The sequence below is a fragment of the Phoca vitulina genome, unplaced genomic scaffold (assembly GCF_004348235.1).
Source record: "Phoca vitulina isolate PV1807 unplaced genomic scaffold, GSC_HSeal_1.0 scaffold3, whole genome shotgun sequence".
NCBI lineage: Eukaryota > Metazoa > Chordata > Mammalia > Carnivora > Phocidae > Phoca > Phoca vitulina.
Window position 1 is genome coordinate 31801184 of NW_022589706.1, and position 14333 is coordinate 31815516.

The 14333-nt window shown below is 40.8% G+C and overlaps 1 protein-coding gene across 7 annotated transcripts in view; it reads right to left on the minus strand.

The window, feature by feature from the left end:
• Positions 1-10794, minus strand: part of KCTD8 (potassium channel tetramerization domain containing 8) — a 233514-nt gene extending 222720 nt beyond the window's left edge. For 6 of the 7 annotated variants that reach the window (XR_004298849.1, XM_032400287.1, XM_032400286.1 and 3 more), the window contains exon 1: positions 9204-10794. Coding sequence is in view for 6 of the 7 variants with exons in the window: in XM_032400287.1 (XP_032256178.1) it covers positions 9204-10167 (964 nt within the window). In the remaining variant the exon portion in view is untranslated. The remainder of the gene's footprint in view (positions 1-9203) is intronic. The other variant, XM_032400282.1, reaches the window with a different exon arrangement.
• Positions 10795-14333: the final 3539 nt, after the last annotated feature.

A 14333-nucleotide genomic window follows, 5' to 3' on the forward strand; every position in this document is an offset into this window, starting at 1 on the left:
CATTGATTTTATACTTACTCAGTATTTTTTTGTAAAATTTCACTAATGATGATGGGACCTTTTCAGAGCAATTTAAATTGGTATTTGCTATTGATTACCTCAAAAAGAAAAAGAGAAGAAATCTGGTGCTGAGAATTAATAATGTAGAGAAATGGGATTAGTTACATGATCTGAGGCCCTAACCTATATTGAGCATTTAATTTGTGCCTATTATTCTTCTGTTTTATATGGATTACTTCATTTAATCCTCATAACAAACCTATGAGTATTATTGTTTCCCTCACTTTCCCTTCAAGAGGGAGATTAAATTATTTTCCTAAGATAACAAAGCTAGATCCAGAATTTGTCAAGGAATCTGACCAAGAAGTACTGAACTATTCGTAGTGTTCAAGGCTTTTACTTCTTCGGAGTGGGAGCCAGCAGATTCTGGGATTGTCTCCCCCTAAACACACTCCTACTCTTCCTATTCTCCTCATACAGAAATTATAGCTGTCTAATTATACAAAATGATGAGAAAGAGCAATACATTCTGAATTCCATCTATGCTCAAGCTTTGGCTATTTTAACTTGTGAAAGAAATGGAAGTAACACAACTGAATGGTTAAATCACTCACTATTTTGGTGACAAAAAGTCGACACTATATTTTTTTTTTACTTATTTTCTTCTGTTGTATTTAGCTTAGTTTTTCCCCCAATGTAAATAGATTTTAATGTGAGAATGGTTACAATATGGTGGAAATAGCATTCTAAGTTAACTGCTGAACAAGCATTGAACTAAATTTGGTGAATAAACACCGAAATAATGAGCATCCTACCATTATCATGAAGTGTGTGCTGGCAATAGCCAGCAAAGTTGATTTATTTTTATTAACTATCTTGACACAAGGTTAATGAATATAAGTAAAATTGATATTGCAATACTGATCATAAAATAGCAAAGCTGTTAAGTGTATTTTAAAGTAACTTTTAAAAACTAAGAGTTGAGATTGCAATATAGAATTAACCAGATCCTCACCTTTGTAAATACCTACCAGTATAGTCACATAATTCCTGACCTTATATTACACCACAATAGGGTCTGACTATGTCTGGAGGTAGCAGCCACTCTACATCTAAGATGTTTTGAAAGGCAAGTACTCAGCAATGTGACTGCAGATAGGTTGCAGCTCAGAGCATTTGCCCAACATTCTTCACATCATTTAAATATAAATAAATGTGTGTGGGGATCTGTGTGTATGTTTACAATGCTAACAAGTTCATTTATAACATTATTTTAATCTGCCTCTATTTTTGTTTTTTACTTATTTTTATTCTTTATAGGTGCCTGTGTAACAACTTCTCACGTCTTTACTCATGCCTCTTGCTAATACACTCATACCTAGTAACATAATTCATAATTACACAAAGTTCACTGAGATCACCATTTAAATGCAAGGCCTCTTTCATTCATATTTGTATGTCTTGTCCCATGGTGGTGTAGCCTGGTAATTGCTCAATAAGTTCTATTTAAATTGAAGTGATGGGGCACCTGGGTGGCTCAGTTAGTTAAGCGGCTGCCTTTGGCTCAGGTCATGATCCCAGACTCCTGGGATCAAGCCCTTGCAGGGTCTTGGGATCCAACCCTGCTCAGCGGGAAGCCTGCTTCTTCCACTTCCTTTGCCCCTCCTCCCTGCTTGTTCCTTCTCTCTCTTTCAAATAAATAAAAATCTTTAAAATAAATAAATAAATAAATTGAAGTGATACTAAATCTTAATTCAGTAACTACCTTAATGGAACCGCCAACATATCTAGTTCATTCATTAATTTGCACTCTTTTTCAAAAAACAAATATTTGTTGAGTGTTTAATGTGTATTAGCCACTGCACTGGGAGCTGAGAACACAAAAGTAAGACTTGGTGTCAATTTTCAAGGAGAGGACTAATGCAGAAGATCAATATGAAATGAGATTGTCACATGATCCAGCAAAGCCACTTCTGGATACATAGCCAAAGGAAAGGAAAACAGGATCTCAAAGAGATATCTGTACTCCCATGTTTATTGCAGCACTATTCACACCAGCCAAGATACGGAACCAACCTAAGTGTCCGTCAATGGAAGAACAGATACAAAAGGTGTGGTATATATCCAATGGAATATCATTTAGCCAAGAGAAAGAAAGAAATCCTGCCGTTTGTGACAACATGTACACACCTTGAGGGCATTATGCTAAGTGAGATAAGTCAGATAGAGAAAGACAAATACCTTATGATACCAATTATACATGGAATCTAAGAAAAAGCTTGTAGAAACAGTACAGAATGGTGGTTACCAAGGGCTGACAGATGGGGGAAATGGGGAGATGTTGGTCAAAGGGTACAAACTTCCAGTTACCAGATCATTAAGTTCTGGGAATCTAATGCACAGCATTGTGATTATAGTTAACAATAATGTACTATATACTTGAAGGTTGTTAAAGTAGATCTTACACGTTCCGGCCACAAAAAAGAATGGTAATTATGTGATATTGAGGTATTGGCCAATGCTATAGCGGTAATCATATTGCAAGATATAAATGTATCAAATGAACATGTTGTATACTTTAAACTTACTAAATGTTGCATATCAATTATAGCTCAATAAAGTTAGGAAAAATGGGATCTATCAAGAAAGGAATAAAGAGAGAGAAAGGAAATTGCATATTGTAGGAAATGCAGTATGGACTCTTCACCTAGGCAAGCGCAGAGACTAAATGCAAAAGGATTTTCAGCAAGGGTCACTCAGTGTTGCATGACTATGATACCAAGGAATACACTTAAACCCAATGGGTTAGGATACAACCTTGTAAATAATACAAGCTCAGCATAAAATACTTCATCTATTTTTGTTTTTGAAGGTGCAAAATACAACTAGCCTTGTAGGATAATTAGATTTCATGAAATGCTCCCACACAAAAGTGAATGATGAGAAGTTTACAGCTGATAGGCACAAGACATGTATATCAAGTCAGCAGCTAGAGAGGTTCACCATTACCCTTAGAACTTGTAAAGCAATTAATCTGTTGGAGCAACTTTGAAATCCTATGAATACAGTTATTCTCATCTTTCGGCAACTCCTTTCAAAACCTCCGATGGCACAACCTCTCACTACTAAAAGAATGAACTCGACTGGAAAAGCCACCAGCATGTATTGCAGGATAGTGGCTGCTACTAAATGCTGACAGTTTACTCAAATACCCTGAAGTCAATTCAAACAAGGGTTTGAAAATGACACCTGTAAATAAATATAAATTGAAGGGTAATCTATAATGCTACTTTCCAAGTACTTCAAATACACATTTATATACAATACATATAATATACAGATTATATATAGAGAGGGAGAGTCAATCTCAACACCCAGCTGGTATTTAATACTGTTTTGAACTTAATTATACTAAGTATATAATTTAATGTCATTAACCAATATCCAGAACCAACAGACTATATGTAATTAACAAAACTGATTTCAACTAAAATTCTGCCTCTTCATTATGCCACCTTCTAAGAAAAGAACATATAAACATATAAAATGAGTTCTAATACACAAAGTGAAAATGAATTTTCTATAGAAAAGGAGTATGCGACTACCTTAGCACTGTCTAAATTTAAGCCAGTTTATCAAACTTATAAATATTACTTGTTCCCCCAAAAAAGTCCTGAATTGAGTCAAATGGTTTGTTTTCTTTAGTTTAAAAAACATTCATAAATATGGTAGCCTTATGCAATAAAAATTAACCCTTCTATCAAATAAAGACACAAAATATGTATTTACTGTATTCTTATGGAAATTTAATGTAGAAATATTTGATTCATTCATACATAGTTCACACTACCTTTTTTTGCTTATAGAGCAACTCTAAGTACTCAGTGGACATTGAAATATACTTGTCAAATTGCATGAAACAGGTATAGTTTTTATATGTTTAGGAGGAAGGGCTTTGAAGTAAGAACTATTCAAATTCCATCACAGCCCCATATAGGTCTATGACCCAGGGATGTTATTTAACCTTTTCAAATCATAGTTTCCTAACTGGAGCATCAGGGAACCAAGCTCAAGGAAGAAGTAAATAAGTAATGTGTATAAAGCACATCAAAAAATTAGGTATACAGTAAATGTTCTTTTTATTACACGTTCTGTATTTTGAAAAAAAATCAACTTTTTTCCTAAGCTTACAGGGAAAGTATTTAACATCAACATTTATTTATAATACTGTCTGTGGTGAAGGACATGTATTATACTTTTATTATCTAAGATGTCAGTAAAAATGTTAATGTCATGGGGGAAATGTCAATAAGTATAATAAATGTACAAAACAAAACAGAGACAGCATACAAACCACTTGTATAGTACAACAACAATGCATAGAAAAAAGACTGGAAGAGAATAAATCAAGATTTTATTAGCAGTTACTGTTGGTGATTTTTTTAATTTTACTTTTCTTTTATAAAATTCTTTACCTCTGAAACAAATAATGCAATATAAGTTAAAAAAAAAGAAAAAGAAGAAGATAGCAGGAGGGAAAGAATGAAGGGGGGGAAATCGGAGGGGGAGACGAACCATGAGAGATGATGGACTCTGAAAAACAAACTGAGGGTTCTAGAGGGGAGGGGGGGTGGGAGGATGGGTTAGCCTGGTGATGGGTATTAAAGAGGGCACGTTCTGCATGGAGCACTGGGTGTTATGCGGAAACAATGAATCATGGAACACTACATCAAAAACTAATGATGTATGGTGATTAACATAACATAATAAAATAAATAAATAAATAAAATAAAGGTATGCATCTAAATAGATAACTTTTTGAAGATGTTTGTTAGAAAGCTTTGAATACAACAGGGCTGCTAACATAGGACTAAATAGCTATTTGAATATTTTCAACTCAGCTAGCTATCTTCAACCCAACACAGTCAAGTAAATCAGAACAGATTTGAAAGAGTAGATATAAGAACCCATTTTGACAAATCAGAATTCACAGCCCAGTTCAATAATAGCATTAATTCCTAGATCTGGTACTCTCATATGTCACAACAAAAAAATGTACACCAAACTTAAAGTATATCAAGTGCATCCTAGAGAAATGCATACTTTCACACCAAATATTACTCAACCAACCTATGGAGTACAGAACTGGAAGCACTTGAAATAAGAGCAGTACTACCATTCTGTAAACACCTGATTGTGAGAAATAAAGGATATATATAATGTTTATTTTAACTATGGGTAGTCTACATATCACATGCCAAGCCTATAACTGTTTATTGTCGATGTAGTACGATGCCAACATAAAATGCCTTGTCTTCTAGATACAGCTAAAAACAGCCACAAGCACACTTAACAGACACCCTCCACCCAAAAAACAAAAAGCACAGAAATCACTCTGCTTTCCTTCGAGAAAAGACAATCTTCAGTATTAAAAGAGTGATATGGAATGGTAATATCATTAGTATAGGTTGCAGAGTCTAAAAGACTTGGTAAAATAATGAGTTAACACTGAGAATAGATAAAAGTGTCCATCCAGCCAAATGAAGTTGGTGTTAAATGTTTAATAGCCTGTATATAACCTTGAGCACTGGAACCCAATGACCTGGATACCAGCACTTAGGAGATAATGAATCTAGCTCAGTGTTTGTCAGAAAATATTACCAAACTTTCAAGTCCTAGTAGACAGCATTAAAACACTTCTTGGCCCTGAAAGAGAAAAGAGTTCTGTTGGAGTTGACCCAAAAAACTAACTGTAGTATGACTGGCAAACCTAGGTGACTTGAACTTGGCCTGAAAAATCCAAGTTCCAAGAAAGAACTTGTTATTAAATTGGTCATGTCAAACTTTTGAAAGTTTATTGTTATCACTGAATTGCAAAATAATTTTCTAATAAACTTTATAATTAAATCAACTCTACTTAGTATGTAACAAAGTTAAAATTTAATATTGACAAGAATAATAAACTTGGTATAATATGACTTAAAATTGTAACCACTAAGATTTGTTAAGCTTTTATTATATGTCAAGCACTGGTCTAAGGACTTTACATGTATTCTCAAATCCTATAAAATTGGTACTATAGGGACGCCTGGGTGGCTCAGTCAGTTAGACGTCTGCCTTCCACTCTAGTCATGGTCCCAGGATCCTGGGATAGAGTCTGGCATCGGGCTCCTTGCTCAGCGGGGAGCCTGCTTCTCCCTCTCCCTCTGCCCCTGCTTGTGTTCCCTCTCTGGCTGTGTCTCTCTCTGCCAAATAAATAAATAAAATCTTAAAAAAAAAAATTGGAACTATAATAACCCCCATTGTAATACAGGTAGAGGAATGGAGACTCAGAAAAAGTAAATAATTTAAGCAAGATCACACATTTGGCCATGGCAGTGTCTGAGATTACCAAACCATTTGCCACTCTCTTCCCATCTATATAGAAATTCAGGGGCAAAGGGGGAGGGGGAGTAAGGAGCTGAAATTGATGTTCCAGTGTATAAACTACAATTCTATAGTTTTCAGAGCATCTTTATGCTGCTAATTTCACACATAGCCAGAATTTTAAAAGGGGTTAAAATGACTGATACATGTTATACACTAAAATAAATATTTGTTGAAAAAACTGTGTCAAAGGGGAAATAAAAAACAATACGACCTCCTTCTACCTCTAAAACATAGTGGACAAACAAGTTCATTCACTAATTTTGTTTTTATGAATAATACTGAATAGTTTTCTTAAATAGAGACTGCTAAACAAAATAATTATACTCTGTATACTTATATCATTACTTAAGCTGAAGGGAATGGAAATATAAAAACTTTACAGTGTATTTTCATTCACCAATATTAAAAGAAATCCTGTGCAAAATAATCTGTGAAAATATGCTACAATCTATACAAAACATAAAATAAATGCATATACAATAGGATTCAAGATAAATTTTACATCACAAATAGGTTTTATATTACATTTAGTTAGTCAATGACTAGAATACCACTTCAGGAGAACATTATTTAACCTGGGATTGTGTATCTTCCCCCACAGAATAATCAATGAAGAAGGCTGTGGGTTGCTTAGACTTCTAGGACTTTTATGAATGAAGCTCAGAGCTCATTAGTTATGTGAGTACTCTGCACATAGTTATTTGTAACACAGATATTTTATTTTATTTAACCCTTCTTCTGGCTCCAGAAGTTAAATATCCTAAATTCCAAATATCTCTCAAATTACCTTATTAGTTAAATTGCATGAGTTTCCCACTGCAATAAAGTATTTTAAGGACGTGTTTTCAAAATTTAGAGACAACCTATGTTCTCTTTATAAACAAAATAAACATGTTCAAGTCCACAACTCTCTAGGGGAAAAAGAAAGGCCAACACTGTGAAAGATCGCAAAATGCAAGAATCTTAACCACTGAGCACTTATGCTCCTATCTTCTCTAACAAAAACCTCTAGTCAAAAGAGAGTCAAAAGTTCATCTCATCTTCTAAAATGCTTGGAAGTACACCCATGTTGGAATGACATAAATGTTTAAGAGCTAAAATGCTAATAAAGGTCCCACTGATAAAGGATAAGATGTAAACAGTGATGCTAAAAAATGTTTTAATTACTTAATATCTATTGAAGGGATCCCAATTTTATGTAAGCAATAAAATATCACCTTCCTTTAGGCTACTTTTCTATCAAACTTTTTTACTGTGCAACAAATAATACCTTGATATAATGAAGACAATTAGATTTTTATCTACCACTACAACATGCACTTTCTTTGCTTCTCTGTGAAATGGTTTTCACGGGAAATCCAGCACTATTAAAAAAGACAATCTAACACTAAGGCCCTGTGTGGTGTGTTGTGTCACCATATCTCCAAGGTTACTAGAACATACAATGAGCACCTCCCAATCAAGCTTGCACCTGTGCAAAAAAAAGAAAAAAAAGTCCTTTCCACTTCTCAAGTCAAAATAGAGTGCAATAAATTGTCTAGTTCCCAGTGAGTGAATTACCAAAAGAAATAGATACAATTAAAGCTGGTCTATTTCTATCATAAGCTATCAATGATATTCTCCCTAACTCTACAGGCAAGTTTTAAAGTTTCTTGTGTTTAGCCAAAGAACAAACGTTTGCCAAATGATGTTCCTGCTGCCATCCCAGCTGGCTTTTCATTTGTCCAAATAGCTCTCTGGTTGTGGCCCTCCTCGTTTGGTAAGCGTCACTGATTACTGTGCTGAGCCCATCCTCCCAGCCCCAGTGATATTTGGTGTAGTCCTTGAACTTGATCCACAGAGCCCCCTCCGGAAGCGCACTACAAAAAGCACCATGCCAAATGCTTTCGGGATCCTCACCCGCATTCTCTCATTTCAGAAAACCACGGCATTTCATTCCCCCCTGGGAAAGTGGACTCAATCCCCCTTTTGCACTTGAGGTGCCCAGAAAGGAAACACAATCTCACTCACACGCACACGCACAACGTCCGTTCCTAATCTCCAACCCTGACAGCAGAAGACATCCAAACTCCAGTTCCCTCCACCCTCCGCTGTTCAGAACACCCAGCAGTTACTGACAACCGGCGTGGGGGAAATCTGAGGTTTCTGTGAGTCGATGGACACCTCTTTCCCACCAGCTGCTCTCACGCCCCGCCCCCCTGGGCAGCTCAGAAGGCACGGTGGCCCCCTCTCTCGTTGCCCCCTTGCGAAAACACCCGTAATTGTAAGCTCCTGCGCCAGACAGGCACCAACTGGAGATGATCCTGACGTGCGCCGTAATGCCTCGATGCCAAACTGCCCTCTGTAGGGACACCTCTGAGACCCACATAAGTTAACCCCCAGGAATTCCGTGGAAGCAGAGAGAAGGAAGAGGACCTATGCGCGCAGCTTTGGGCTCCCGTCTTCCCCCCGCCCTCGGCAGAAGGGAGCCCAGCGCCTCCAAGAGCAGGGCAGGGTGAGAGGGCAAAATCAATGAAGTTAAGAAAGAGGACTGGTTGGGAATTGCGTGCTCTCGAGTTGAAGAAGACGGGAATCGAAAGGGAGATCACAAGGGACGAAACCGTAAATTGTGTCTGCAGCGTGACGGGGCCGTGCAGGGAAAGCCCCTCGCACTTACTAGTTAACCAGCTCCCGCCCGGGACACCGGCCCCGTCTGGGTTCCAGCCGGGCTCAAACCCGCCGCGGGTCGGCGAAGGGGCGGGGAGAAGTAGGAGATGCGGAGACCGGGAACTTACGGAAAAAGATGTACTCGGTGTAGCTGCTCCAGATCTTGTCTTCGCGGTACTGGTTGACGTAGGCGGCGGTGCCCGAGGAGTTACACGCCACCATGTGGAAGCCAGCCTCGGACAGGCGATCGAAAGCCTGCTCCAAGTAGGTGAACTTGAGGTAGAAGCGGGACGTGTACTTCTCGGGCGGCCGGTCAGGGTCGCGGCTCTCGTTGAGCGTGTCCCCGAAGACCTCCTTGGCCAGCGCGATGCGCCCGCACACCATGATGCGCGCCACACGCCGGAACTTGGCGTCCGCCTGGTTGTCTCGCACCGTGGTGTAGGAGCCGCGGTAGCCGAGCGTGAGGAAGCCCGAGCGCTTGTCCGGCGCGCCGCCTCCGCCGCCGCCGCCGCCGTGCGCTCCCGGGCCCGAGGGCGCGGCTGCGGCCGCCCCACGCAGCAACAGCGCGTCGCTGCTGCCCTGGGAGACGTTGTCTTCCAGGTCGCTCTGGCAGCCCTCGTCGTTGAGTGAGTTCTGCTTGGTGACCTTGGGCGACAGCAGCTTGACCAGGTCGGTGAGCTGGAAGTACTCGGCCTCGCGCAGGAGCCGCTCCTTCTCGGGGAAGTGCTCCGGCAGCGCGAGCTGCTTGTCCCGCAGATAATCCAGCACGTACCTGAAGAGGAAGCCGTCCCGGTCGATGAAGAAGCGCGCCCGGCTGTCCCTGGGCAGCTCTCCTCGGCGTCGGGCGCCGCCCCGGGGGCTAGAGGGCGAGAACATACTGGCCAGAGTGCTGTCCGGGACGCTGAGCAACGTCGAGTGCTTGGTCACATAGACCTGGCCTCCCACGTTGAGCTCCACTACCTCGGGGAAGGGCGAGGGCACACAGGGCCCCGGGGCGGCGGCCGCAGACGCGCCCGGCGAGCTGGACGAGGAGACCATCTCGCTAATGGGCAGGATGGTGCTGCCGCCACTGCCCGTGTCCTTCAAAGCCATGGTCCCCCCGCCGCCGGCCAAGTGACCCGGGAGAGCAGCACTTTCTCCTTCCCGAAGCCCGCGCCTTCCACCCTCGGCGGCCCTAGGCCTTGGCGTGTGCCTGGTGCGCCCTCGGGCCGGGCGGCACGTTCTTTCGGCCGGGGCGTCCCCGTTCAGGGCTCGGGGCAGCGGCGGCGGCGGCGGCGCCCGGGCTCCATCGGGGGAGCGAAGCGCGGGAGAAGAGCTTCGCGGGCGCCGCGGCGGCGGCAGAGGCGCGAGGAGGAGCGGCTGCTCCTTTGGGGTGACGGCGGGGAAGTGTGAGAGAGACTTGCGAGAGGCTGTTAGGCGGCCGCTCGGCTCCCCGCGGGGAGGGCGGGAGGAGGGGCCGGAGCAAAGAAAACTCGCCGCCCCAGCAGCTTGCGAGCGCGCAGCCAGCTCCGAGCGCGGACGGTGGCGCTAACTACTCCTCGCAGCCGGGGCGGCGGCACTGACGTCAAGCTCCGGACTGGGACCCGAGCCACAGCTGTCACTTAAAGAGATAGGCGCCAGCCGCTGGCTGCGGGGCTCCGACGCTAGGGGGCGGGGCGGGGGCCGAGCTGGGAGGAGATGCTACTTGGCAGCCGGCGGGGAAAGCGAGCAGGGAACCGAAAACACGGGGAAAAGGACAGCGTCTCTCCTTCATTCATTTCATTCCTTCCAGCCGTCCGTCCCTCCGTCCCTCCCTTCTTCCTTCTCTTCCGTCTTCCCTACCTTCCTTCCTTATTCTTCTCCCTGGTCACCCAGTAAAATTAATTTGGTTGGGGAGGAAAGGGGGTGTTTGTTTGGGGCGGGCGGGGCGGGGAGGTACGCTTGCATTAAGGTGGGAAGTGGAGCAGGGAGCAGTGGGCATCAGGGGGAAGGTAGTAAAGTTTGGATTATAACAAAAATGCGAGGCTCCTATCTGAAATTACTACAAATGTTGGCGTGCGAGCAGTGATTGCAGACTACATGGCTGTGAATCTCTTGCGGCGCTTTCACCATAGTTGTTGAAGTGAAGGGCGAAATGCCCGAAGCTCTATTGCAATCAGTTGTCATGATTGCATATTTAACTGCATGCGATACGCATAACTGAAGAATCTTTAAAATCTGATTTCGGTTCACAAAATTAACAAAGGATTGTACGTAACGTAACTTTTTTCTTCTCTCATCTTTTCATTATTTGATTCATAGAAAATGCTTAATAAATGTTTATGGAGGAAAAGATGCAACCAGGGAGGAAACTTACTCCCTGTTCCTACTTTCCAATTCTGATCAGTGCCTTCATTAATCTCTCCATTTTCCTTTCAACTCCACTTCTAACCCCAAGAGTCAAGCCACAAGTGAAAATTATATGAATTTAAGCTCACTAATTTCCACCTGTACGTAGCACAGGTACAGTCTGCAAGATCATCATTATTTGTGATAAAGAGTTAGGATGGAGGCGCCTGCGTGGCCCAGTCCATTAAACACGGACTCTTGATTTTGGCTCAGATCATGATCTCTGGGTCATGATCTCAGAGTCATGATCTCAGGGTGGTAAGATACAGGCCCAGCCCCAAGATGGCTGGCTCTGGGTATGGAGGCTGCCTAAGATTCTCCGTCTCCCTTAAAAAAAAAAAAAAAAAAAAAGTTACCTAGGATAGCAGTGCAAATGAGAAATCTCCTTTCTAGTGGCTATCCACCTCAGGCATCCTTTTGTGTTCAAAAACATGAAGAATCATTGATTATAAAATACAAAAGTGAAAAGAGTATACTGTGACACAAAGTAGTTTGTTTCTATGATTATAATAATATTACAGATGAACTTTATCCACTAATAGATAAAATAATGTATAGACTTTTTTTTTAATTCTAAATGCCTACTTAGGATTCCTTCTCTGAATCCACCAAAAAAAAAAAAAAAAAAGTAGTGGATTTGAGATAACAGTACTAACCTCAATTTTTTATAAATAATACATTATTCTTTGGAGAGTTATAAATAATATTTAATTAATTTATCCTTATAAGCGACATCCACAGAAAATGTTATGTCAGTTTTGAAGTTAGGTTACCTGAGACTGAGAGAACCTAGTGGACCAATGAAGGAACACAACACATATCTTCTAAGACTGAGACTTAAAACTGGGTTTACAGTATGCATCTTCATGCAATCCTCTTATATGAGCCTATTGCCCCCCAAATTTATAAACTGATCAAATTAAGAAGTAGAATTAATTTTCACCTTATTCATTTAAAAGCTAACAGCGCAAAGTATTTGGAATTTAAAATAATAGTTCCTGGAAAATGAATTAATAGGAGCTTTATAACCTTTATAGATGAATAAATAATAATGCCTCAAACCACTACTAATGAAGCCCATTTATCATGAGGCAAATATCCCTAATGATAAGTATGGTACAGACCATAGAATCGCAATGAAGTGGACATATAATACATATGCATATGTATTTATGAATATGAGGTCGCCAATATTATCAGGTTAAAATCCATTTTAATTTTTTAATTACATAAAATATGCTTATAAGATAAATGGTCTAAAATTCATACTCTAAATGAATCATCTTAGAAATTTTTTCTTTTTTTAAAGATTTTATTTATTTGAGAGAGAGAAAATGAGAGAGAGAGAGAGAGCACATGAGAGGGGGGAGGGTCAGAGGGAGAAGAAGACTCCCTGCTGAGCAGGGAGCCCTATGCGGGACTCGATCCCGGAACTCGATCCCAGAACTCCAGGATCATGACCTGAGCTGAAAGCAGTCGCTTAACCAACTGAGCCACCCAGGTGCCCTCATCTTAGAAATTCTTAATGAATTGCATTGTGTGTTATATTGTTTCTTAAAATAATTGCTTCAGTGTTGATTGAACATTTCTCCTTCATCCCTTCCCTCCCCGTATTCCTCTGACTCTCACTTCCTCACATAACTAAATGCTCTAACAAAACTCCAAACCAAACAAACTGCAGGTCCAGAATGTCTTTCTGCTAGGAATGCCTTCCTTTTCTACCAGTTCCCTAATCCTTTGCCCCTGTTTATCTCTTCCCTGAGGTCTCAGCTTTAATAGCACTTTCTCTGGAAATCTTCGTCTTTTTACCAAAACAGGTGTTCCCTCAGCACTCTGTGCTCACACATGGCAGGGTTTATCACACTGATGTGTCATTGTCTCTCATTAAATTGTAAGTATGGCATATAACCATATGCACTATTCTATCCCCAGCGTGGTGCCCAGCCCATAAGAGATAGAAAATTTCTATTTGTTGAATGTTTACTGCATATAAATATGTTCATATCATGAATGGATGATAAAGTGTCAACTCTGTGCTAGACTCCGGGCTACACAATGAGATTGCAGAGATAAGTAAGACTTGGTCCTTCAAAATTCTAATTAGGAAAAGTGAGAACAGAATCTGATCAAAACAAACTCAATCTAAAAGAAAAGGGAAAACTAAAAAGATATCTACACTATTGGAACAATCATTTTGATGAACTGAGCAATCAACACAAATACTATACAGGGATACCTCATTTTATCACACTTCACAGATTCTGCAGTTTTTAAAATTGAAGGTTAGTGGCAACCCTGCATTGAGCAAGTCTATTGACCCCATTTTTCCAAAAGCATTTACTCACTTCATATCTCTGTGCCACATTTTCACAATTCTCACAAAATTTCAAGCTTTTTCATTATTTTTATATTTGTTATGGTGATCTGTGATCAGTGATCTTTGATGTATTATTGTAATTGTTTTGGGGTGTCACAATCCATGTCCATATGAAGCAGCCAGCTATTCCTCCATCTCTCTCCCTCTCCTCCAGCCTCCCTATTTGCTGAGACACAACAATATTGAAATTAGGCCAGTTAATAAACCTACAATGGCCTCCAAGTGTTCACATGAAAGGAAGAGCCCCACTCTCTCACTTTAAATCAAAAGCTACAAATGATTAAGCTTAGTGAGGAAGGCATGTTGAAAGTTGAGATAGGCTAAAAACTAGGGCTCTTGTGCCAAACAGTTAGCAAGTTGTGAATGCAAAGGAAAAGTTCTTGAAGGAAATTAAAAGTGCTACTCCAGTGACCACATGAATCATAAGAAAGCAGAACAGCCTTATTGCTGATATGCATAAAGTTCGAGTGGTCTGGATAGAGGATCAAACCAGCCACAACATTCCCCTAAGCCA